The sequence below is a fragment of the Penicillium cataractarum genome (assembly GCF_028827025.1).
Source record: "Penicillium cataractarum strain IBT 29864 chromosome Unknown utg000001l, whole genome shotgun sequence".
NCBI lineage: Eukaryota > Fungi > Ascomycota > Eurotiomycetes > Eurotiales > Aspergillaceae > Penicillium > Penicillium cataractarum.
Genome location: NW_026622737.1, coordinates 5,313,362 through 5,334,945, shown reverse-complemented (window position 1 = coordinate 5,334,945; position 21,584 = coordinate 5,313,362). Strand labels below are relative to the sequence as shown.

Below are 21,584 nucleotides of genomic sequence, written 5' to 3'. Positions count from 1 at the left end.
TACTAAAATTAATCGTTAGCGGTTTCCGATGCCCCAGCCATATATTGACCCCCGAGTCGGGCATTTGGAGATTTCATTCCACTCTGACCATTCTCACTCGAGTGTTTCAGTTGTTTCTCTAGAGAAGCATTCATGGAAGATCAACCTCCGAGATATTCTATGCTTGAGGCGGCCGGCTGGCCTGATGATTGTTGGTCACAGGATGGAGCAAATGTCAACGGTGCGATCGAAAAAAAATCTGTTATGATACTGTGATATAGTCAATGCTGATAGTGACAGACGATGGCCGCGTTGAAGTTGACCTGGACTCCAAGGTCTGTAGGACTGTTGCAAAGCTGATTCCGTTTTCGCACGCCGAGAGGCCACCCCCATCAACTCAAGATCCTACGGAACCTTCTACTTGTGACATTCAATTAAATATCGTTATTCAAGTTGTCGGTAGCCGAGGCGATGTGCAGCCCTTCATCGCTTTGGGCAATGAGCTTCAACTTCATGGTCATCGGGTAAGATTGGCAACTCATGGGGTATTCGAGTCGTTCGTTCTTGCATCGGGCTTGGAATTCTATCCCATTGGAGGTGACCCAACAGAGCTTATGGCCTATATGGTGAAAAATCCGGGCTTGATACCGCAGATGAAAAGTTTACGAGACGGAGAAATCCAACGCAAGCGGGCTATGGTGGCCGAGATGTTACAAGGTTGCTGGAAGTCTTGCATTGATGATGATCCGGTCAGCAAAACACCTTTCGTGGCTGATGCGATAATTGCCAATCCTCCAAGCTTTGCTCATATTCACTGTGCGCAAACCTTGTCCATCCCCTTGCATCTCATGTTTACTATGCCATGGAGCAGCACAAGAGCCTTCCCGCATCCGTTGGCAAATCTCAAATACTCAACGACTGAGCCAAAAATAGCCAATTACATATCTTACGGAGTTGTTGAGTGGATGACCTGGCAGGGGTAAGGATCATCTCTTCAATTATTAACCGACACATATGCTAAGCTAGAATCTAGTCTTGGTGACGTGATTAATGAATGGAGAGCTTCACTCGATTTGGAGCCTATACCTGTGACTGAAGGTCCCTGTCTGGCCGAGACACTGAAAGTCCCTTTCACCTACTGTTGGTCTCCAAGTCTCATGTCAAAACCATCAGATTGGCCATCAAACATAGATGTTTGCGGATTTTTCTTTCGTTCCCTCCCGGATTACAAACCGCCTCCCGACCTTGACTTGTTCCTTCGAAGTGGCAGCGCTCCAGTGTACATTGGATTTGGCAGTATTGTCATTGAAGATCCGGTGGCTATGACAAATATGATTCTGCAGGCTGTCAAGTTACTTGGTATTCGCGCAATCATATCTCGTGGCTGGAGCAATATTGGTGAGGCCTCATCCGATGATAGATTTTTCTACCTCGATGACTGCCCGCATGAATGGTTATTTCAACATGTTGCAGCCGTTGTCCACCATGGAGGGGCCGGCACAACAGCATGTGGTCTACGGTTTGGACGATCTACAACTATCATTCCATTCTTTGGAGAGTATGTTTTCCCTAATTAGACTGGAAATTTCCGTTGTCTGATGCTGATCGAACTAGTCAACTTTTCTGGGGCAACATAGTTGCCTCCTGTGGGCTTGGACCGAGGCCTATCCCATATCGGTCTCTGACTTCAACCAATTTGGCGGAAGCCATTCACTTCTGCCTCCAACCTGAAGCACAGTATGCAGCCCGAGAAGTCGCAAACCGAATGAGCCATGAAAAAGGCGTGAGCACCGCCGTCGCCTCTTTTCATCGTAATCTACCGGTGAATACCATGCAATGCCACGCTCTCCCTTCAGAACCTGCAGTGTGGCAATTCAAAAAATCTTCCAAATCTCCACTCTATCTGTCCAAAGTTGCGGCCGAAGTTCTAATTGATCACCGTCGATTAAAACCTAGCGATATTCAACCGTGAGCATACTTATGCAAGTTTGCCCTCGTTAATAGAAATGTTAACAAATACTAGTTACCAAGTCAAGCCGCTTTACATCGAGAATCGGCGATGGGATCCAGTCACAGGTACTGCTTCTTCACTGATTGGGACCAGCACAGATGTACTGAAAGCAACGGGCGATATTGTTTACCGGCCATATCAGGAATTCAACCGCATTCCTAAGAGCTCGTCGGAAGTTGATCTGCCCGAATCATCTGCTGCTCGATCCCGAAGCGTTGCTTCTACAGCTGAAGTACCATCTCTGTCCGATTCCAGCATGAAACCCCCTTCAAAGATGAGAGCTACGGGGGCGGCGATGGAAGGTTCGGCAAAAAGCATGGGGAAGGTAGTCGGCTACTGGTACAAAGGCATGCTGGTAGATATGCCTTTAGCAGTGAGCGAAGGCCTCAGAGCTGTACCTCGACTATATGGCGACGAGGTCAAAGATCACGGAACGATCCATGATTGGAAATCTGGCGCCACTTTCGCAGGGAAGAACTTCGTTCATGGGATGGCAGACGGTTTCAGCGATATCTTCACACAGCCCTATAAGGGTGGCCAGGAAGAGGGAGCAAAGGGTGTGATAAAGGGAATTGCCAAGGGAACTCTCGGTATCACTACCAAAGTCTCATCAGGTACGTGCATTGCAGCTTTTACAGCTAAGAAATAAATACTGAACGACGGATCGCAGCTGCATTGGGATTGGTCGCTTATCCTGCCCATGGGATGATGAAGAGCTTATATACCGCAACGCATTCGAAAACAAGGAAGCGTATTCTTCAGGCCCGAGTTCAAGAAGGAAAGTGGCTAGCGGAACACTCAAGTAAAGGCCTAGAGAATCGCCAGATAATTCTCCGCAATTTTGAGGCTGCTTGTCGCAAGCCGGAAGAAATTGCCAGACCACAATCAAGCTGAACGACTTCAATCAAACAAGATCATGGCTCTTTGAAGCCATGGGACTTTCTTCGGGGAATCTTATTCGTTGGATACGGATATATATCTTTGTTTTTGCTTCGAAATTCTAAGATTTCGCTCGGGATGACTGGTCATGCCTACCAGGAAATTGACCAAGTTGTATCTCATAATGAGGACTTGATCGGAATTTCCGCGAATCTTAATCCATTGTAGTTGCTTATTCATTTGTTTTCTTGTCTACGTTTGTATAATTTCCTCGTAGTGGATCACCCGGGTAAATGGACAACCCGAATACTTTACGAGTATGTGAGTCTTTTTGGTAATCAAAACACCTGCACCTGAACACTCATTCTGGGCACTAATCCAAGAAAAGTGAATAAGAAACATACTATGTAAATAAATAATTTTCTTCTAGGGACTCGTTTTCTATGGTGCTTTGCCCAGCACCTTTTATAGTCCGCATCGGCAAAACGGCTGGGAATTACTTAAATCCGAATTCTGACCCTCTCCCGCTTACTCGATTTGTTCTGCCCCTAACCTGCAGAAACATTTTCATATTTTTTCGTCTGCAATCCAAGGCAGACGCGCATCGTGCTTCTGCTTCTGACTACAGATCGAGTTCTGCAAATTGCTCAACTCAGATATGGTCGTCAACACTCGGGATACCGACAGACAGCACCCCGGTCCGAATGCGGCGGCTCCTGTCGGGCCAAAATCGGGGGACGAGCTTGGCGATGGCATAGACGAGACTACGGCTCTTCTGGGCCCGTCCAAAGTTAATTATGGAAATGCGGCTATTTCAGAAACCCAGGACGATGCTTCAGCGACCAATGGCACCGATGAGGAAAAGCCACTCCCCAAGGCCCAGGTCCTGCTACTTTGCTACGCTCGGATGATCGAGCCTCTCGCTTTCTTTTCGATTTTCCCTTATGTGAATCAGATGATTCAAAAAATGGGAGGTGTGGAAGATACCGATGTGGGCTTCTACAGCGGTCTCATCGAGTCTTTGTTTTCTCTGACGCAGGCTATCGTCATGATATTCTGGGGGCGAGCAGCCGATCGCATTGGACGTAAACCTGTCCTGGTCTATTCATTGTTTGGCGTGGCCCTGGCCACGGGTCTCTTCGGCTTTGCAAAGTCGATATCACAGATGATTCTGTTCAGATGCCTTGCTGGCATTTTCGCAGGGACAATCGTCACCATTCGTACTATGGTGGCGGAACATAGCACGCCAAAGACTCAAGCACGAGCATTCAGTTGGTTCGCTTTCAGTGGAAACCTAGGACTTTTCTTAGGGCCTTTAATGGGAGGTGCTCTAGCCGATCCTGCAACCCAGTACCCGGGCGTCTTTGGAGGCATAAGGTTCTTCGAGGACAACCCCTACGCTCTGTCAAGCTTGGTGGTGGCATCAGTAGGCGCTACGGCTGCTATAACTAGCGCCTTTTTTGTTCAAGAGACCCTGAAGAAGGAGTCAGATACAACCGAGTGCAATGGTGAAGAGCTAGCATCTGGTCGCCGTAACACCCTCTCGACAAGGCAGCTTTTGAAATCACCAGGAGTGAGCATGGTTCTATACGTATACGGACACATCATGACGCTCGCCTTTGCTTATACCGCCATTATTCCGGTCTTCTGGTTCACCCCAGTACCCCTTGGTGGCTGGGGATTCAGCTCCCTGCAGATCTCGCTGATGATGGGATTGAACGGTGCTGCCCAAGCAGCCTGGCTACTTTTGGTCTTCCCCCCATTGCAGCATAGAATTGGGACGAAAGGTGTCATTCGATTATGCGCTCTTGCTTATCCAGTGTTCTTCCTAAGCTGCCCCATTGGCAATGTGCTACTCCGAGCGGGATCCGAAGCGTCCATCCGCGCCTTCTGGGTATTTGCGCCGACAATGCTAGTCGTCGGTTGTGGAGTCAGCATGAGTTTCACTGCAATCCAGCTTTCTCTGAACGACATCTCGCCCTCACCGAGAGTTCTAGGCTTGCTGAATGCATTGGCGTTGACGGGTGTCAGCAGCTTGAGGGCTTTCTGCCCCGCCCTATTCACCAGTCTCTTTGCGCTAGGAGCAAGGACACAGTTGGCGGATGGATACGCTATCTGGATACTTCTCTTTGTACTTGCTTCTGGTCTATCACTTGCCGCAAGATATTTACCAGAGCCCCAGGAAACCCCAAAGCCAAGGAACGGAAACGGTCAAGCCAGATGACAGTATTCAAATATGCTGAATTCAGCGTGGTCAAAATGGAGATCTCTGATCCTGGGAAGCATTAACAATAGTTACAAAAAAGTTCGGGGTAATTTATCGGTCTATAGCAAGAAGCCTCTGCAAATTAAGAATCTCAAAAGTTATCATCTCAAGCCCGTACATAGGTTCAGGTGCATCGATTCTCTCGAAGCTGATGTAATATAAGCACCAAGTTAAATACCCCGCAGCTGAATAGTTGTCACACAGGACCAGCTTATCACGAATCCCCTCAAGCGGGATGATTACATGCCCGACAGGCAAAATCGAGGGTCCAAATAGCTTACTTGCCTTTCTCTCGCCTTAAAACGTTCTATTAGTCTTGTATTCTTTCCACTATGTGCATGGAGCGAGCATCCTGTCGCGAGGACTTCGAGGTAGGAATTATCTGCGCGCTGTCACTCGAGTACAATGCCGTTTCCTACCTCTTTGATGAGTTCTGGGATGAAGATGGTGACCAGTATGGCAGAGCCGCAGGAGACCCAAATAACTATACGACTGGCCGTATGGGTCACTATAGTGTTGTCCTGGCTCTCCTGCCGCACATGGGTAAGGCCAACGCCGCGAGTGCAGCCGCGAGCATGCGGGCGAGCTACAGCGGGCTACGGCTGGTCATTCTTGTTGGAATATGCGGTGCCGTGCCTTACAGTTGGGGTAGCGAGATCCTGCTTGGCGACGTTGTTATCAGCAAGACCGTCATTCAGTATGATCTCGGTCGACAGTACGGAGACCAGTTTATACACAAGGACACTATCGACGATAGCATTGGGCGGCTGAACAAGGACATCCATAACCTCATCAACATATTCGAGACGGATCGTGGTCTTGACTGGTTGGAGAAACGCGCAGTCTACTTTCTCCAACAGATCCATAATAAAGTTGCCCGGACCAAAAGAAGGACAAAATATGACTATCCCGGGGCGTCAAACGATAAATTATTTGAGCCAACCTACCGCCACAAACATCACGTCTCACCGGATTGCATCTGCCGCCACTGCGCCAGCGACAAGGACCCCGTTTGCGAAGTAGCGCTCGGTTCATCGTGCGCCGATCTCGGCTGCGACGAAAAGCACCTTGTGACGAGAGAACGGCTCTTCGCCAGACACTATGACCATGATGTCCATGAGCTGGCGATCCACCTTGGGGCGGTTGCCTCTGGTGATAAAGTGGTGAAGTCTGCTGTATACCGGGACAAGATCGCAAGGGAAACAGGAGTGATTGCATTCGAGATGGAGGGTGCCGGGGTCTGGGACGAAGTGCCGTCCTTCGTAGTTAAAGGAGTGTGCGATTATGCAGACTCCCACAAGCACAAAGGGTGGCAGAATTTTGCTGCAGCGACAGCGGCCTCAGTGTCCAAGGCTATTCTGGAACGCTATATTCGAACGGACAAAGCTATGAAGCCGCCCGTTGGGGCCGATGAGTACGACAGGAGAGATGGTGGGAGCCGCAATGCTTCGGCGACTCCCATACCTCGACCAAACGTCGGAGCGATGACCGAACAAGATCCGCGACTGATGGAAGAAAGGCACATCGATGGCCCATTCAACGCAACCTTTAGCAATTCTGGCCCCGGCGATCAGTTCAATGCACCTGGAGGCACTCAAAACATTAGCAGAGGCAACGGCAATCAATTCCCTGGGGCTACTTTCCACGGGCCGGTGCAGTTTGGCTAAATGGGATCTGCACGAGATCGTGCTAATGATATCCAAACAAAGGCTAATTGTTGGATCTGAATAAAATGAATATGATGCAAATTGACGTGCCATTCTTACAGAGGGTTAGGCTCTTGCTATTGGGAACGGAACTAATCCCCGTATAGTAACGCACAAAAACGCCTTATAACGCTTCATGGCTCGATGAATTGATGAAAATACAGCCTTGAGAGCCCCCCTAATACAACACCTTCGACGACGAACCGACCGGGACAGAGCTAATTAACATTCCTGTAGGTGCTATGGCTCAGATGGCTGTCTTGCAGAGTTTGGGGGATAAACCTAAAGAAGTTGTGAAGGTTGGTATAAAGGTAAATCGATATTACAGTAACACTTCTAGCAACCGGTCAACAGCGACTGATTCCCTTCACTACAGTCATATAAGACATCCACTTTGACAGCCCCCAAGGACAGTATCACCCAAAAAGCCCCCTCAAGTCGTGTTGCCAAATGACACAGAGCCGGAGAAAGTAGCACCAGGAAATTGAGGACCAGTCCCTGAGCTCATGTTTATAGTACCGTAAGGAGCGTTGAGCATTTCGCCTGATCCATAGTTGTTAAAAATGGCCCCCGACTCCTCTCTTGGAACAGACGGCTCCATTTGGGACAGCCTCTCGATCGCCTCACGCAAAGCCTTGACTTGATCATCGATCGCAAGATCCTCGGCCACGTCACATACGCCAGTCATCATTCCTACCAGTAGCTCCTCTATCAGCCTCCCCTTGCCCTCTTGCCTCACAGCCGCTTTGTATGCCTCAAACCTCGATGTCTCTGGTGCTTGGGCGACAGCGTTGAATATTCTTTCAGATGTCTCTCCTTTGGGGATACACTCTCGCAGTGAGGCCAGGGCGCGTTCGGGGTTTCCAGTCAGTTGGCGGCGTCCTAGTTGACTTTGCACATGATGAAGGGCCGTTCTGATGAGAGGGAGCCCTCGACCGGATTCATGGAAAGCTTCTCGGAGACCCTTGTCGTCTTCAGGAACCTTGTAGTGGTCTATTGCAACGTCGAGAGTAGTAATTATGCTCAAGACTAAGTCATTCATAGCGGTTGCCATGAATACACAAGGGGATTCAGGCTGTGGACAGGGTCTAATACTGTACGCGCCTGTGATTCTTATCACTTGGCAGAAGAGGTTGTGTGTTGCAGATCGTACAAGATGCGATGGGATTTGCGAATGGCAAGCAGAGCAACCAGGCTCACATAAATAACAAAGAGGCTTTGTTGGCTCCAAGTGGGAGGTAGGGGAGTTAAACCCCTGTAGCGTTGTGTACTTAGGTCCGATGCTTCAATATCTCTAGCTGATAAGAATCCCCAGCAGTTGCTAACGCTTACCAACCCGTCGTGTCAGCGTGAGGTGGCACCCGGTGGCGGTTCTAGATGTTGACTTATTGGCTCACCATGCGGACTGCATGCAGGCCATCACACGTCACTTGTGTAGGAATATGAGAAGAGAAGCCAATAGTATCAAAGTTTGGAACAAATATATGTAGTTGGGGGGCTGGCTGAGGTTCAGCGTGTTCTGCGCCTTTTCATCTCACGGACCCTAGGCATTACTGCTTCGGCTGAACAGCCTTGGAGGCCAGGGGGTTGGACGAACCGCTACGTCGCCTCTTTGCCTGAACAGTGGATCTGACTAGGAAGGTGCTGCCCCGCTTCTCAGAAGCGGTCAATTTACACATTGCAAGCTATCTCGATATCCTCGCGACAACTTCCTGATCACCCATAACCGCCCACTATAGGTGCTGGTTGCAAAAGCTTAGGTACGCGATAGATGTCAACGATACCGACAACTTGAAACTCCCGATCACCGTTTCAGTAACTTCAAGCATGGTCATACTTCCACTCCTCGTTGATAGAGATAAAAAAAAGGGGTCGAACCAGACGGCAGGACGCCGTTAGAGGAACCACGGTCCTGATATAGCCTGGCCCATTTGCATGTTATCCTCGGTCCCCTAGACAATGAACAACACAAAGAGCGTGTCCTCCTCTTCCAAAGGCCAATCTGGTCCTGCCCGTGGTACTGGGGACCAACTCCATGCTCCCGGGGGTACCGTGAATCAGAGCAAGGGGCATGGAAATCATTTTCCAGGGGCAATCTTCAATGGGCCTGTCAATATTGGTAAGAATTGAGGGGGTTTCGCCTGTGTTCGCGGCTCATCATTTCGTTCAGGTACCGGGCAGCAGCCGATTCTGCCACGAGATTGCTGGAGATTGTTAGCTTTTCCGGAAATGGATAGCCGGTTTAACGATATCGATGCCGCTGCAATTGGAACATGCAATTGGGTGTCTCAACACAAGGTCTATATGCGCTGGGCCGCGTCCAATAGAGGCCTGCTCTGGATCCAAGGAAAGCCCGGCTGTGGGAAGTCAACGTTGCTACAATATATTCTGAGTCATTTTGGGGAGACAGCCAACGCCGGAGAGGAGGCATTGACCCTCTCGTTTTTTTTCCACGGTCGTGGGACTGAACTTCAAAGAACGCCATTGGGCCTCTTCCGATCTTTGCTTTACCAGCTTAGAGATGTACCTGACGCCCTGTCGGATGTGGTGGACACCTTCCAACAACGATGTGAGACTGTTGGCAAACACAATGAAAAGTGGCAGTGGCATCTCCAGGAGCTGCAAAAATTCTTTGGGTCATCCCTTCAGAGGGCGTTGAAGACTCGGCCGATTTGGTTATTCGTCGATGCACTAGATGAATGTGGCCGAGTAGAAGCGAAGGACCTAGCCGATTTCTTCAAGTTAGTACTCAAGGGGCTCCCGTCTGCGAAGTTGAAAGACTTCCACATTTGTTTTACTTGCCGACATTACCCGAATCTGGTCCTGGATGGTGTGTTCGAATTGTGCGTAGAAAAAGAAAATGGCGCAGATATATCAACGTTCGTGGAAGGTAAGCTCTCCTCATTCCGTAAACGAACGTCATCCACACTTCCGGACTTGATCATGAAGCGCGCCAACGGCGTTTTCCTATGGGCTTCTTTGGTGGTGACGCAAGTTTTGGACCTTGAATTAGAGGGCGCAGGATTAAAACACATGGAGCACGTAATCCTATCGGTCCCAGAAGAGCTCAACGCCTTATACTTCGACCTCGTCCAAAAGATGCCCTCGAACAGCGGAAAACTCATCCAGTGGATTTGCTTTGCTATGCGGCCTCTGTCGCTAGACGAATTGCGATGGGCCATGCTTGTGGAGGCCGATAACACAGCACGGTCACTACACGAATGCGAGGCCACAGGAGATTACCCCTCTGACGACGAGGGGATGAAAAGGCGAGTTCAGGCGCTCACTCGCGGTCTTGCCGAGGTCACCACGGACACAAAGGTTGTTCAATTCATCCACCAGTCTGTCAAGGAGTTTTTTGCCTCGAAGGGTCTATCCGCTCTGTCCGGTGCTATTAGTTTGGCTGCCCCAAATACATCCTCCCGCGCCGACTTCGCAGGGATGGCACACTGTCAAATATCTAGGACTTGTATACGGTACTTGAAGATGAGCGAGATTACCGGGATCGCAATCCACAGCGGGGATGGTTGGACATCCACTTTTCCTCTGTTGAGCTATGCCACGATGTCGTGGGTGGCACACGCGAAACAAAGCGAAAAGATGGGTATTTCTCAGGATGATCTTCTGGAATATTTTGCCTGGCCGTCGGAAGCGCTTGTGCAGATATGGGTGCGAGTTTACAACTCGCTAGAGATATACTCTGACGAGTGCCCGCCGGGAAAGACAACAATGCTGCACATCGTGTCGCGACATGGGTTAATAGGCGTGGTACAGATCATATTACGAAGCGCAAACCAGTTGCAAAAGGATATTGATGCAAAAGATGAGAGTGGGCGGACCGCGCTGTCATACGCAGCCGAGAATGGCCACGAATCTGTCGTGATGCAGTTGCTGGGAGCTGGCAAAGTCGGCATCCGGGGATGGGCTAAGGCTATCTTGTGGACGCTGCTCAAGCAGGGCGTTAACGTGGATGCCGAAGATGTGTATGGTCGAACACCGCTGTTGTTCGCTGCCAAAAATGGCCATGAGGCCATCGTCAGCTTGCTGCTCGAGAAGCGGGCTAATGTCAATGCCCCTGATGGAGGTGGTGGAACGCCAATTTCGTGGGCCGCCCAGAACGGGCACAAGGCCATCGTCCAGCTGCTGCTAGGGAGAGGCGCAAATGTGAATGGTGAATTTCTCCATGGTCGGGCGCCGCTTTCATGGGCCGCCGAGGCTGGGCACGAGGCCATCGTTAAGCTACTTCTCGATAATGGCGCTGACATCGATGCCCGAGATATTTATGGTTCGTCGCCGCTTGGGTATGCTGCTAGGTACGGACATAATGCTATCGTCAAGCTGCTACTCGAGAACAGCGCCAAAATCCATGCTGAAGATATGGTTCGTCGGACGCCGCTATGGTATGCCGTAGTGAATGGGCATATAGCCGTCGTCAAGCTGCTCCTCGAGAATGGTGCTAACGCAGAGACGAGGTATGGCCATTATGGTCAGACGGCGCTTTGTTGCGCTGCCCTGAACGGCCACGAGGGCGTTGTGCAGCTGCTACTTGAGAGGAATGTTAACGTCAATGTTATGGACACCGAGGGCCGAACGCCTCTATTACAGGCCTCATGGAATGGATACGAGTTTATTGTTAAGCTACTGCTCGAAAGCAGCGCCAACGTTGATATTCAAGATAACTTGGGTCGCACGCCCCTCTTTCGGGCCACCGAGGAGGGGCATGAGGCCATCGTCAAGCTGCTGCTCCAGAAGGGCGCCAACATCAATCTACAGGCCACATCCGGTCAGACACCACTACTGTTAGCAACCGGCAAGGGGCATAAGGGCATCGTCAAACTACTACTCGAGAAGGGTGCCAACATTAATACGCAAAGCAGTCTACCCGGAATCGACAGGCCGTTGTCAAGCTACCCGTCGCCACTCGCAAGATCGAAGTGAATGCAAAGGATGGAGAGTCTGATCAGAATTGACTGCGCACCCTTCATTCTCAATTGTTACTACCTCAGAATTCTCCCAAATGCAGCTTCGAGGAGCTTTATTTGACATCTTTCACCCCAATAGAGTGGACTATAGTACTGGGCACCTAGCTGATTTCTTTGGGGTCTTGTGTCTTATGGCAATGTGGATAGCGTAATCAAATAGCTCTTTCACCTAACGTTGTCTTGTGATATCCGAACCCTATCCTTGACCCTAACTTGAAGATATATTCGAGCTCTTTGCTCGATCTCGTAGTGGATATCGCCGGCGAGTGTTCCTCCTATGCACTTAAACCGCTGTTGATTGGACGGATATTAATGTAATAAGGAAGGCGAACATTCATTAAATATACCACTAGGATCGAGTGAATGGCAGAATACTGTTGGCGTCTATTTGCGGACTAGGTAACCGACGGTAAGGGGCTAGCTACGAGGGAGTCCACTCCTATATATTGGGCAGTTTATGTCTGTAGGTATCATTCTCGTTGGAAGGAGTGTAACTCATACCTATAAGGCAGAATATGTCACCATTGCTCAGTTCTACTCAGTAAGAAAAAGCGGCGAGGGACTAAGTACTTAAACGGAAAGGGAAAGCCAAGACGTGACATAGGAAATACAGCCTTTACAACTTATAAAATGCTCGAGGAATATTATCGTAGTAAGGCACTACTACCAGATTAGGGTCATCGGTGAGTCCAACCATAGCTGTTGTGACAGGATGAACTGGCTTTCGATCCACGATGAGATTGATGCAGCTTGGACCGGATGTCTGTTGGAATTTGGTGACGGTACTTCGAATCTCTGCGATTTGAGAGATTTTGGCCGTGGTATTTTGCAACCCCTTGGCGACAACATCATATTCAGTCGCTGAGCTCAGGGCGCTGATAGGTCGCGCGGGATGATCGGTTCCGTAGACGAGATCCTGTCCGTTGGAGCTCATGCCCCAGCTTGAGTTGTTCACAACGACAGTCATGATGTTTAAACCGAATCGCTTGTAGGTATCTAGCTCCATCAGGTGGAATCCAGCGGAGCCATCGCCCTGAATGTTCACAACCTTCCGATCTGGAGCTGCAATGGCACATCCTAGCGTATATCCGAAGCCGTTACCCAGGAATCCTAGATAACCAGTGGCAGTCATGACTGTATGCGGTTGACAACGCGAGGCAAGATCTCCGACCCATGCCGAAGCTTCACCACCATCTAAGACGATGATACTACCGGGCTCTATTCCAGAGACGAGATTTTTCACAGCATGGTATGGATGGAGGCGTCCAGAATCTGTCACCTCCGGTTCCTTTTCGTATGGTGACTCCATAGACGCTAATCCAAGGACTGATTGTACCCAGGATTTATCGACATTTGTAGCGGCAGTCGAGCCTAAAGCTGCGTTCACTGCTGAGAGGAAAGCTTCAACATCCGAGACAATACCAAGGTCGACCGGATGAGAGCGGCCGATTTCACTCCCATCGCAATCGACTTGAATGAGTTTGCAATCTTTGTCCGGAATGATAGCACCAGATCGGCCACCGAGAAACATTCCTGTTCGTGCGCCTAAAAGAACAACCAGGTCTGGACGTGCCATTTGTACCAGGGGAAGTATTGCTAGAGTTCCTGCTGTGGCTTGGGAGAGCATGGGTGACGACGGAGTGCGAGATGCATATTTTGACGTGTTGAATACCGGGATGCTGCAGTCCTCGGCTAATTTGAACAGTTGTCGGCGTGCCTAGATAATTAGCAGTGTTTCATGAAGGGACAGGAATTTCAATATATGTCCTACCGGTTGACCTCTTGCTCCAGTCCCTGTAATTATGACTGGTCTCTGGGCAGAACTGAATAACTTGACGGCCGCTTCAACGGCCGCAGTGTGGGGGGCTGGAGGGAACGAGGGAGGTGAAGTAATCGATCCCCAAGCAATAAGGTTGGGATTAACCGGGGTAAATAGTACGTCAATTGGGAAGTCAAGAAGGACAGGACCTATGGACATCCATGAGTGGGCGTGGCCAGATATAGCAAACAGGTGATGACCACTTACCAGGGGGCCCAGATTGAGCAACTCGAAGCGCATGGGATACTATTCTTGGACATTCCTCCGGCGTCACGACTCGATGAGCAAACTTTGTAATGGGTCTTGCCGCCACAACCTGATCGATTGACCCCTGAAGTGAGTTGTTCTCTGTATCCCGTAGCGGTGGCGAGGAGGTTATACAGAGGATCGGGCTGCGGTCGCCGTAGGCAGTGGCCAAGCCAGGGAGTCCATTCGAGAACCTAAATATTTCAGAATCCAACCATTGGATAGAAAAAAGACCCAGGTTAACAGCTCACCCACTGTTTGCCGTGACAAAGCATACTCCAGGCTTTGTACTGATTCGGCAATAGCCCTCGGCTGCTTGCACAGCAACGGTTTCGTGTCTAGTGTCCACCAAACGAATCCCTATATCCTCGCATCCCATTAAGAAAGCATCCAAGTGGCCGCCATGGAGCCCGAATGCGACCTCGACACCAAGGTGTTTCAAGCATTGTGCCAAAAGGTCGCCACCTGTCAATTCGCGGCCCTTTGGGTGATGAAGTGGGAAGCCGACCATGATGATTTCAGTTGAAGACTGTAACAAATGTTTCTTCGCAGAAGAATTGACACAAAGAATAGTTCAAAAGGACATATCCTGGGTAAACTTCGGTCTATTTACGATGAGGTTGATCTCAGGCGAGCCAGGTAACGCGTCATTCCACATCGAAAATGCGGAGAATGAGGGGAAGCCGAGAAATTTAATGCACGATGACCAAAGGGTATAGCCGAAGCCGAGACGAGGTAATACTAGTCATGCCTGGAAAACAAGAAAACAAGCCGACGTGTATTGAACTACCTAGAGATCCTGTGGGCGAAGACGAATAGATGGCAACGCCGATAACTCTGGAACGGAGCATAATCATGTACTCAACCGAGATAAATAATGCAATGTACGATGAGGGCAGGAGTTTAGCTTTGTACTAACCTGCGAGCATTTGAAAAATTAAACAAATCTTAGAAACTTTCGAATATATCTTATTGCAGCAAATCATCCAACAAACAAAAGAGCCCTACATTAACATAATGACAATATTCAAGACAGGGCCCAAAAGGAATCATCGTGTGCCTTTCATGGCTACGATTGAGCCGCTCGTGCGTTCATGCTTCGCATCACACCCTCCAGATTATCATCATTAAAGAGTAACTTCCTCGCCATAGACAAAAGACCACCGTCAGCTTTATTAATCTCCTGGAATTTCCCCTCTGAGCTGTAAATAACTTCTCCATGCCGAGCCTCATCGGCAAATAGCAGCACCACACTTTGCGCAACAACTTCAGGTGACTGAACCGGGACACCCATAGCGCGAATATAGTCAGCGGGGACCATTCCCGTCTGAGTCCACGAGGGTGCGACTGCGTTCAGCCGGATATTGCATTCAATCTCAAGCTTATGCACTAGACCGCGGACCATTCCTAGAACACCGTGTTTGGCGATTGTGTAGTCGGGAGCACTGAAGTTCTGGAATGAAGAAGCCGAGGCTGTGAGGACGATGCTACCGGTTCTCACGGGGCGACGACTGGCAAGTTGCTTCATGTAGGCCTGCGCTAGATTAATTGTGTACAATGGGCTGATGAGACTGGCATTAATTGTTCTGAGATTAGGTGGCTGCAGTTCTCCGGCTTCGTTGAGATTGATATCCAGGAAGTCTGTGGTCGGACCGACGCCAGCATTGGCGAAGACATGATCGATTCCACCGAATAACTTGTCGGCTTGATCGAACATGTTTCGTTGAATTTCCCAGGAGGTCACGTCCACTTCCAAGTAATGCACCTTCTCTGTGTCTTTGAATTCGGGATTGGGAGGATTGAGATCTCCGACAACGACTCTGGCACCTAGGTCCAAACATAGCTGTGCGGTCGCCCTGCCAATTCCGGATGATCCGCCTTGAACTGTGAGCATGCATTACAGCAGAGTAGAATATATAGGCTTACCAGTAATCAAGACAACCTGGTCTTTGATATTCGCCAGAATGTCGTCGGAGACGGTAATTTGTGCCATTTCGATCTATTTGTTTAATGTAGTTGCGACAAGAGGTGAAAGTTGATCTACCCAAGTTCTGGTGGGAACCTCAGACTTGACTTTAAGCCGGTAATGACTATAAAAAGCCGAGGTATTCTCAAATGGGACTGTGCTCAACTCCTCCTTTTACTTTAGAGAGATGGTTTGCTCCGCATTTTGGCTGGAGTGGGGCCTAGCTCTCGAGAGGGGTTTTTGAAGCCACCTTGTGATGTGACCATCTTAGGCGAATTGTAAATTAGCCTTACGAATTCCTGGCATGGATTGTAGTAGGAAAGAGATTCTAATGGGCAAGAGGCCCACGACGATTTGGCGTTTCATTACTTTACTCTAAGAGGGTCAGATGAATAATCTTATGAATCGCATGACAAAAGCGAATCTGACGATAAAGGAAATTCTAGTTGATAAGTTTGAACTGCCTATCTTCTGAAAGATATTCTTCAAGATCTTTTGAATTGTCCGCCTTGTATGCGCTAGAATTGCCTCTCGGGCTATCCTTTACATCATAATCAACATCACTTTGGTATTTAGTCAGGAAATACAGCAGAGAGTAGAGCAGATGCAGGGATGGTTTATCGTGCGAATAACAAGAAACAAGGTAAGTTAAGGCTGCTCTAATTGTAATCACACTCTTCTAGCCTCACCCAATTTGATCCCCTTCATCCTCTCTAGATGCCATAAACTTAAGCATACTCTCCCTAGCCTGCTCAGCCTGTCCCTGAACATCCAAATCCCAAAGCCAACGCAGCCTCGATTGAAACGTCTCCTTAAGCTTTTTTTCATCATCCCCAACTCCATCCAAACACAAACAAAGAAGATAGGCATTCTCCTTGCTACTCGTGACAACTCTCTGACTCCTCGGGCGCCTAATCTCATCATACGCTTTGAAAGCGGCGACTACATCCTGTGCTGTTATTACTCGAGAGTCACCGAGTAGTTCAGCTAGAACGTGGGAATCTTCTATCGCCTGTCCGGCACCTGCGCCCTGGTGTGGCGTTGAGGCGTGGGCGGCATCTCCTAGAATTGCGACTCGGGAGCGACAGAATGTGGAGATTGGGGGGTGTTCGAAGATGGCCCATTGAGAGGGATCAGGCATATGCTAGAGCATCTTAGTTAGCAGTAGTCCCTAATAATCGAGATCTCAGTGTCCGGCAATACCTCGATGAGTGACTGCACATATCGACCCATATTGCTCGCATCACGCTGCATATCCTCCCTCTTCGCGGGCCTAACCCAAGTCTCACAATCCCACTTCTCACTGAGAATATAAAGTCCAACATTAACCTTCTTCGCCCGCATAATAGGATACGATATCCCATAAGCCCCGTCACCAATATACATCGTCGAAACCCTCGCCCGCTGCTCCCCAACCGCCTCAATCATATCCTCCATATCCAGCACAGCCCGATACCCATACATCCCACTATACCGGGGCTGCGTATCCTCCTCCTCCCCAGGAAACATCGACTCCTTAACCCTGGACTTAATCCCATCACAACCAACAACGACATCAGCCTGCACAGTGGACCCATCATCAAACAACAACTCCACCCCGTCCACACCCTCAACCACTTTATCCAACCGTTTCCCAAAATGCACAATCTCAGGCGGAATCAACCCAACAAGCGCATCCAAAAAGTTCGCCCGTCTCAACGTCGTCTGCCCAGACGGCAACGCCTTAAGGTCCATCAACAAGCCTCCCTCCTTCGCACCAGACGCCCAGATAATCTCGAACCAGGTTTGCCGGTATTTCTCGTAGCCAGGGCTATCCGCATGCGTTGTAACCAGCGAGTCGTAGATTTCCCGAATTTGCGGATCAATTAGGGGCATGGCGCGGTGGGCGGCTGGTCCTATCGAGAGGCCGAGGCCGATTTCTGCGAATGCGGGCGCGGCTTCGTAGATTTGTACGGGGACGTTGCGGCGTAGGAGGCCGGCGGCTAGGGTGAGACCTCCTATTCCGCCGCCGACTATTGTGACGGTGAAGTCTTTGGGTGGGGGTGTTGGTGTGCTTCCCATGGTGGGTTATGTGTGTAGAGTGAAGCTGGGAATTGGATTCTTGGAGGGTTTGGGGGTTTAGTACAGGTAAATTGGGGGATGGGTTTAATGCGGGGTCCATTGCTTATCGTGGCCCGCTGGCGTGGGGAAAATACGACGTTGAGTCTGACAGGTGAAGATAGTAAGAGTGGGGATGGCTAGTTGATCTTGACTACTTATGTGTTGGAGTGGGAAAGAAGGAAGATGGGATAATTGCTTCAAGATTTTGATTGATGCCTATCAGATGTAGTATGAGCCTCAAGTTAACTTGCAGGATAGATGCTGTTCTGAACAACTCAATCGCATCGGCCTACGAGCTTACTGTGGCTTCCACGACGTGAACACTTGCTTTGAGACGGAGTTGACAGGCCAGGTTACTATTCTAAAGATAGAGATAACTATCTAGCTCAGACACCCTCGACTGAGTTTCCGGTTTGGTAACACAATGGGACGAAACTCAACCGAAGAAATCATTTATTTGCAGTAAAGTGTAGTGTCTATCACACCAATCATCGAATCTGGATTTCAACCAAGAAGATAAACCTAAAGCCGCGAACCCGTCGCGTAGAAAACACAGGGAATCAAGTAGACAGTTGAATGGCTCGCTCACAGTTGGAGGAATAACGAGCATCACTCGATGGACATTGTAAGTCCGAATAATGAATGGCCAGTCGAAAGGCGTCATGTCATGCCTGTTATGTTGCTCACACAGAAGCAACTTTGTTTCTTCGACTTGACCTAGAAGCCGTCGATTGGACTGGACGGGGCAATGTAGTTCGTGCATAGCATGCATGATGCATGCACGAGAGCCTCAAATGGTCCCCGGTGGCATTGGCCGGGGTGGAAAGATATCATCACCAACAAAGCACATCCTCAAATCATCGGCGCTGTGACAACCCTCCTACCACCATACCCAGTCTCTCGCTCTCGCTCTCGGTCCCTTTCCCTCTCCCGTTCCCTGTCCCGTTCTCTCTCCCATTTCGGCGGCCCAAACGGATCATAATCAGACTCCGTCTCAAAAGCCCCATTGCCCTTCTCATCCGGTCTCGGCGAACCATCAGATTCATCCAGCGCCCTCCTAAACCTCAAAAACTCCTGCGAATCCACACTATGAATAGGATACATAGTTCCACCTGATTCCATCGAATGCAGCGCTGCCCGTTGAATATGTCGGATGTCATCCTTCAAACTGGAGACTTGACTCTCCAAATTCCGGCGGGCGGTTTGTTCGCGCCGGAGGAGGGTGACTAAAGCGCTGTACTGCTCGATGGAGATTCCGTTGAAATCGGAGAGGGATGTTGCGGATGGGGCGGGGCGGAGGGTGCGCGCGGTTAACGTGTCAGCGCGGATGGTGCTGGTACTGGTTGGGCGGGCGGTGGGGAGGCTTGATACTGGTGTTGGAGATTCGTCGCGGTCGTTTGTGCTTAGGTATGAGGGTTTACTCCGGACTTGTGGGAAGGAATCTTCTTTTCTGCGAGATGAGGATCGATCTCGGTCTTGGAGGTTGTCGGCGACGGAGTTAGATTGCATGCGTGCGATTGCGAATTCGAGGTCTATCATTTTCACTTCAATCGTGTTGAGGCGTTGTTCAATGGTTAGACTGTCATCTTGTTGCATTGTGCGCACTAGATTGCCCACGTTGGGTGGGAGACTGATTTGATCTGCGTGTGGATCTGATTCTTGGATGGAGGGTGCTGCCGATGCTCTCGTTACGCTGGTAACTGTCGTTCCAGTCGAGGGTCTACCAGAATGATCGCTAGCAGAACTTCCTCCTTCAAGAGGGGGTGACTTGGAGTCTGTAACCGAGTCGGGGACAGAGGTAGTGTGCGTTGGCCACTCCGGGGGAGACATTGGCCGCTGGTCGACCAGGTCTTGCAATGCGCCGATACTCCTGGATCTGCGTCGAGATTGGAGCATACTCCTTCGACGCTCTTGGTCCGGAATAAAAGGTCGATCCTCCTGGGGATCGGACACTGCTGATGCCACTGCATATCTGGATTCATCGTCGGAGAAGATCACACTGGGTAAGGTCGCACGTCGTCGACGCGGGGGCATTCCCGGCGATGGTAATGAACCACCGGTGGCACTAGTGGGAGACAAATGAGTCTCTGCTAATTGCAAGTTCTCCTCTGACAGAGGACTACTCCGTTTTGACTCTGTCGGAGTGGGAACCGATAAGAATGACTTGCCCGCGACGGGGCCCGATGACCTCGCCGGAGAGTTGTAGTAACTCTCAGTTGAACTTTCCTCCACTCCATCAGTGTGGCTTTGTCTCTTCCGGTTGAAGATCTTGCGCATGACCGTTTTCAACGTACTCCCTGTCCGGCGGTGTGCAATGGGTGGTTGGTGAAAGTTGATCGGCGGTAGAGCTGTGTCATAGTGGTTTGCATCCAAGGTGAAAGAAGCTGGATTTGATGCCGAGCGCTCTCCACGCGCGGATGTTGAGCGGGGTCTCGGACTGGGTGCGGACTCGCTGCCGGCACTGGTAATGGACCGTGTAGTTGTTCGGGACATTTTGGTTGTGAATGAAGTGTCAATTTGGAAATTTCAAGTCGCGTTCGAATGGGGAACACTGGTAGGGACTGTGTGCAAGTAGTCGATGCTCATCACAAGAGATATTTCGTCACGGCACGTTGGGGGTATATGTATGTCGTCGCAAAAAGATGTCCAAACAAAAATAGGATTCGAAAGGAAGTCGAAAAGTAGAAGGAGGATAAACCGAGCGAATGTCGAGAATGGGGAAACCGAGCAGAGAGCAACAGCAAAGGATGAGGGGTATCGTATGGTATAATAGTCAGGACCGCACAGCGGAAGGGTTCGAATCGAGGCCAGGAGAAAGCGGACGTTTAGTCGAGTCGCGGGTGTAATGAAAAGGGCTGTCAAACGGGGTCAGTATTGGGGGTCGTACAAACGAGAATGAAATGACTGACCGAGTACAGAATGATCAGGACCATCATAGTTGCCAATGAAGCTCTTTTCAGGGACGGAACCGCGTTTGCCAGCCTCGGGATATCTCAAAGTCACGACCGGGAACCAGAGTGCGGTGCGAATAGAAAACAAGCAGAAACTTTCAGGTGTGCAAGAACGAGTGAATACAACGAGTGTGGGCAAGTAGCCAAAAGTAATGCAGAGAAGGGGAATAGAAAGAGAGTTGACGGTCGGGGCGAAGGGAGGAGGAGGAGGAGGAGGGGAGCTCGTGCAGCTCGAGGCGGAGATTTAGGAGGTCGACTAGACTCAAACCAGCACCACTGTAGAGTCAGGCTAATCCCAGCTAAGAAAGGGATCCCAAGCTAAAAGAACCAGAGCTAACCACACACTAAACCAAATCCAAGCTAAACTGCACCGGGAACTATGAAATCTGGAATTTGAAATCAAAATCCCCACACTGGTTTGTACGGTCGGGTTGCTTTTGCGCGCCACAACCGAATGATCAGGAACAGTCTGATCGGGAGAAGAACTGTTAGTAAGAAGAGATAGAATGATCATCAATGATATATACCGACCTATACTATGTCGATAACCCCCAAACTCAACCCGATACTCCTTCTGGAGAGGACCGAGCGCAAAAGTAGTCAGGCCCAGTTGAGTATAAGCGGGAAAGCAGTCTTAACTAAATACAAGTCTAGCCTCCTAGGGACTCCAGAATTATGA

General features: G+C 49.8%; 9 protein-coding genes across 9 annotated transcripts; 4 read left to right on the top strand and 5 right to left on the bottom strand.

Moving 5' to 3' along the window:
- Positions 1–132: 132 nt before the first annotated feature.
- Positions 133–2,884, top strand: N7496_001891 (glycosyltransferase; the record flags this gene model as incomplete). Its single annotated transcript, XM_056694822.1, has 6 exons — positions 133–220; positions 280–958; positions 1,013–1,537; positions 1,594–1,947; positions 2,003–2,604; positions 2,661–2,884. The coding sequence occupies 6 exons, from the start codon at positions 133–135 to the stop codon at positions 2,882–2,884; spliced, it is 2,472 nt and encodes an 823-aa protein (XP_056561551.1).
- A 643-nt stretch (positions 2,885–3,527) lies between these two features.
- Positions 3,528–5,093, top strand: N7496_001890 (MFS transporter; the record flags this gene model as incomplete). The annotated part of the gene is made up of 1 exon (XM_056694821.1): positions 3,528–5,093. One exon carries the CDS (start codon positions 3,528–3,530, stop codon positions 5,091–5,093), a length of 1,566 nt encoding a protein of 521 aa, XP_056561550.1.
- A 374-nt stretch (positions 5,094–5,467) lies between these two features.
- On the top strand, positions 5,468–6,802 carry N7496_001889 (nucleoside phosphorylase domain-containing protein; the record flags this gene model as incomplete). Its single annotated transcript, XM_056694820.1, has 1 exon — positions 5,468–6,802. The coding sequence occupies one exon, from the start codon at positions 5,468–5,470 to the stop codon at positions 6,800–6,802; it is 1,335 nt and encodes a 444-aa protein (XP_056561549.1).
- Positions 6,803–7,274: 472 nt separating this feature from the next.
- N7496_001888 (uncharacterized protein) lies at positions 7,275–7,895 on the bottom strand (the record flags this gene model as incomplete). Its single annotated transcript, XM_056694819.1, has 1 exon — positions 7,275–7,895. The coding sequence occupies one exon, from the start codon at positions 7,893–7,895 to the stop codon at positions 7,275–7,277; it is 621 nt and encodes a 206-aa protein (XP_056561548.1).
- A 905-nt stretch (positions 7,896–8,800) lies between these two features.
- On the top strand, positions 8,801–11,779 carry N7496_001887 (ankyrin repeats (3 copies) domain-containing protein; the record flags this gene model as incomplete). Its single annotated transcript, XM_056694818.1, has 2 exons — positions 8,801–8,960; positions 9,012–11,779. The coding sequence occupies 2 exons, from the start codon at positions 8,801–8,803 to the stop codon at positions 11,777–11,779; spliced, it is 2,928 nt and encodes a 975-aa protein (XP_056561547.1).
- Positions 11,780–12,244: 465 nt separating this feature from the next.
- N7496_001886 (thiamine pyrophosphate-binding protein) lies at positions 12,245–14,399 on the bottom strand (the record flags this gene model as incomplete). The annotated part of the gene is made up of 5 exons (XM_056694817.1): positions 12,245–12,262; positions 12,518–13,540; positions 13,595–13,791; positions 13,850–14,082; positions 14,140–14,399. 5 exons carry the CDS (start codon positions 14,397–14,399, stop codon positions 12,245–12,247), a joined length of 1,731 nt encoding a protein of 576 aa, XP_056561546.1.
- A 558-nt stretch (positions 14,400–14,957) lies between these two features.
- N7496_001885 (uncharacterized protein) lies at positions 14,958–15,881 on the bottom strand (the record flags this gene model as incomplete). The annotated part of the gene is made up of 2 exons (XM_056694816.1): positions 14,958–15,772; positions 15,815–15,881. The coding sequence occupies 2 exons, from the start codon at positions 15,879–15,881 to the stop codon at positions 14,958–14,960; spliced, it is 882 nt and encodes a 293-aa protein (XP_056561545.1).
- Positions 15,882–16,539: 658 nt separating this feature from the next.
- N7496_001884 (uncharacterized protein) lies at positions 16,540–17,915 on the bottom strand (the record flags this gene model as incomplete). Its single annotated transcript, XM_056694815.1, has 2 exons — positions 16,540–16,998; positions 17,058–17,915. 2 exons carry the CDS (start codon positions 17,913–17,915, stop codon positions 16,540–16,542), a joined length of 1,317 nt encoding a protein of 438 aa, XP_056561544.1.
- An 891-nt stretch (positions 17,916–18,806) lies between these two features.
- N7496_001883 (uncharacterized protein) lies at positions 18,807–20,447 on the bottom strand (the record flags this gene model as incomplete). The annotated part of the gene is made up of 1 exon (XM_056694814.1): positions 18,807–20,447. One exon carries the CDS (start codon positions 20,445–20,447, stop codon positions 18,807–18,809), a length of 1,641 nt encoding a protein of 546 aa, XP_056561543.1.
- Positions 20,448–21,584: the final 1,137 nt, after the last annotated feature.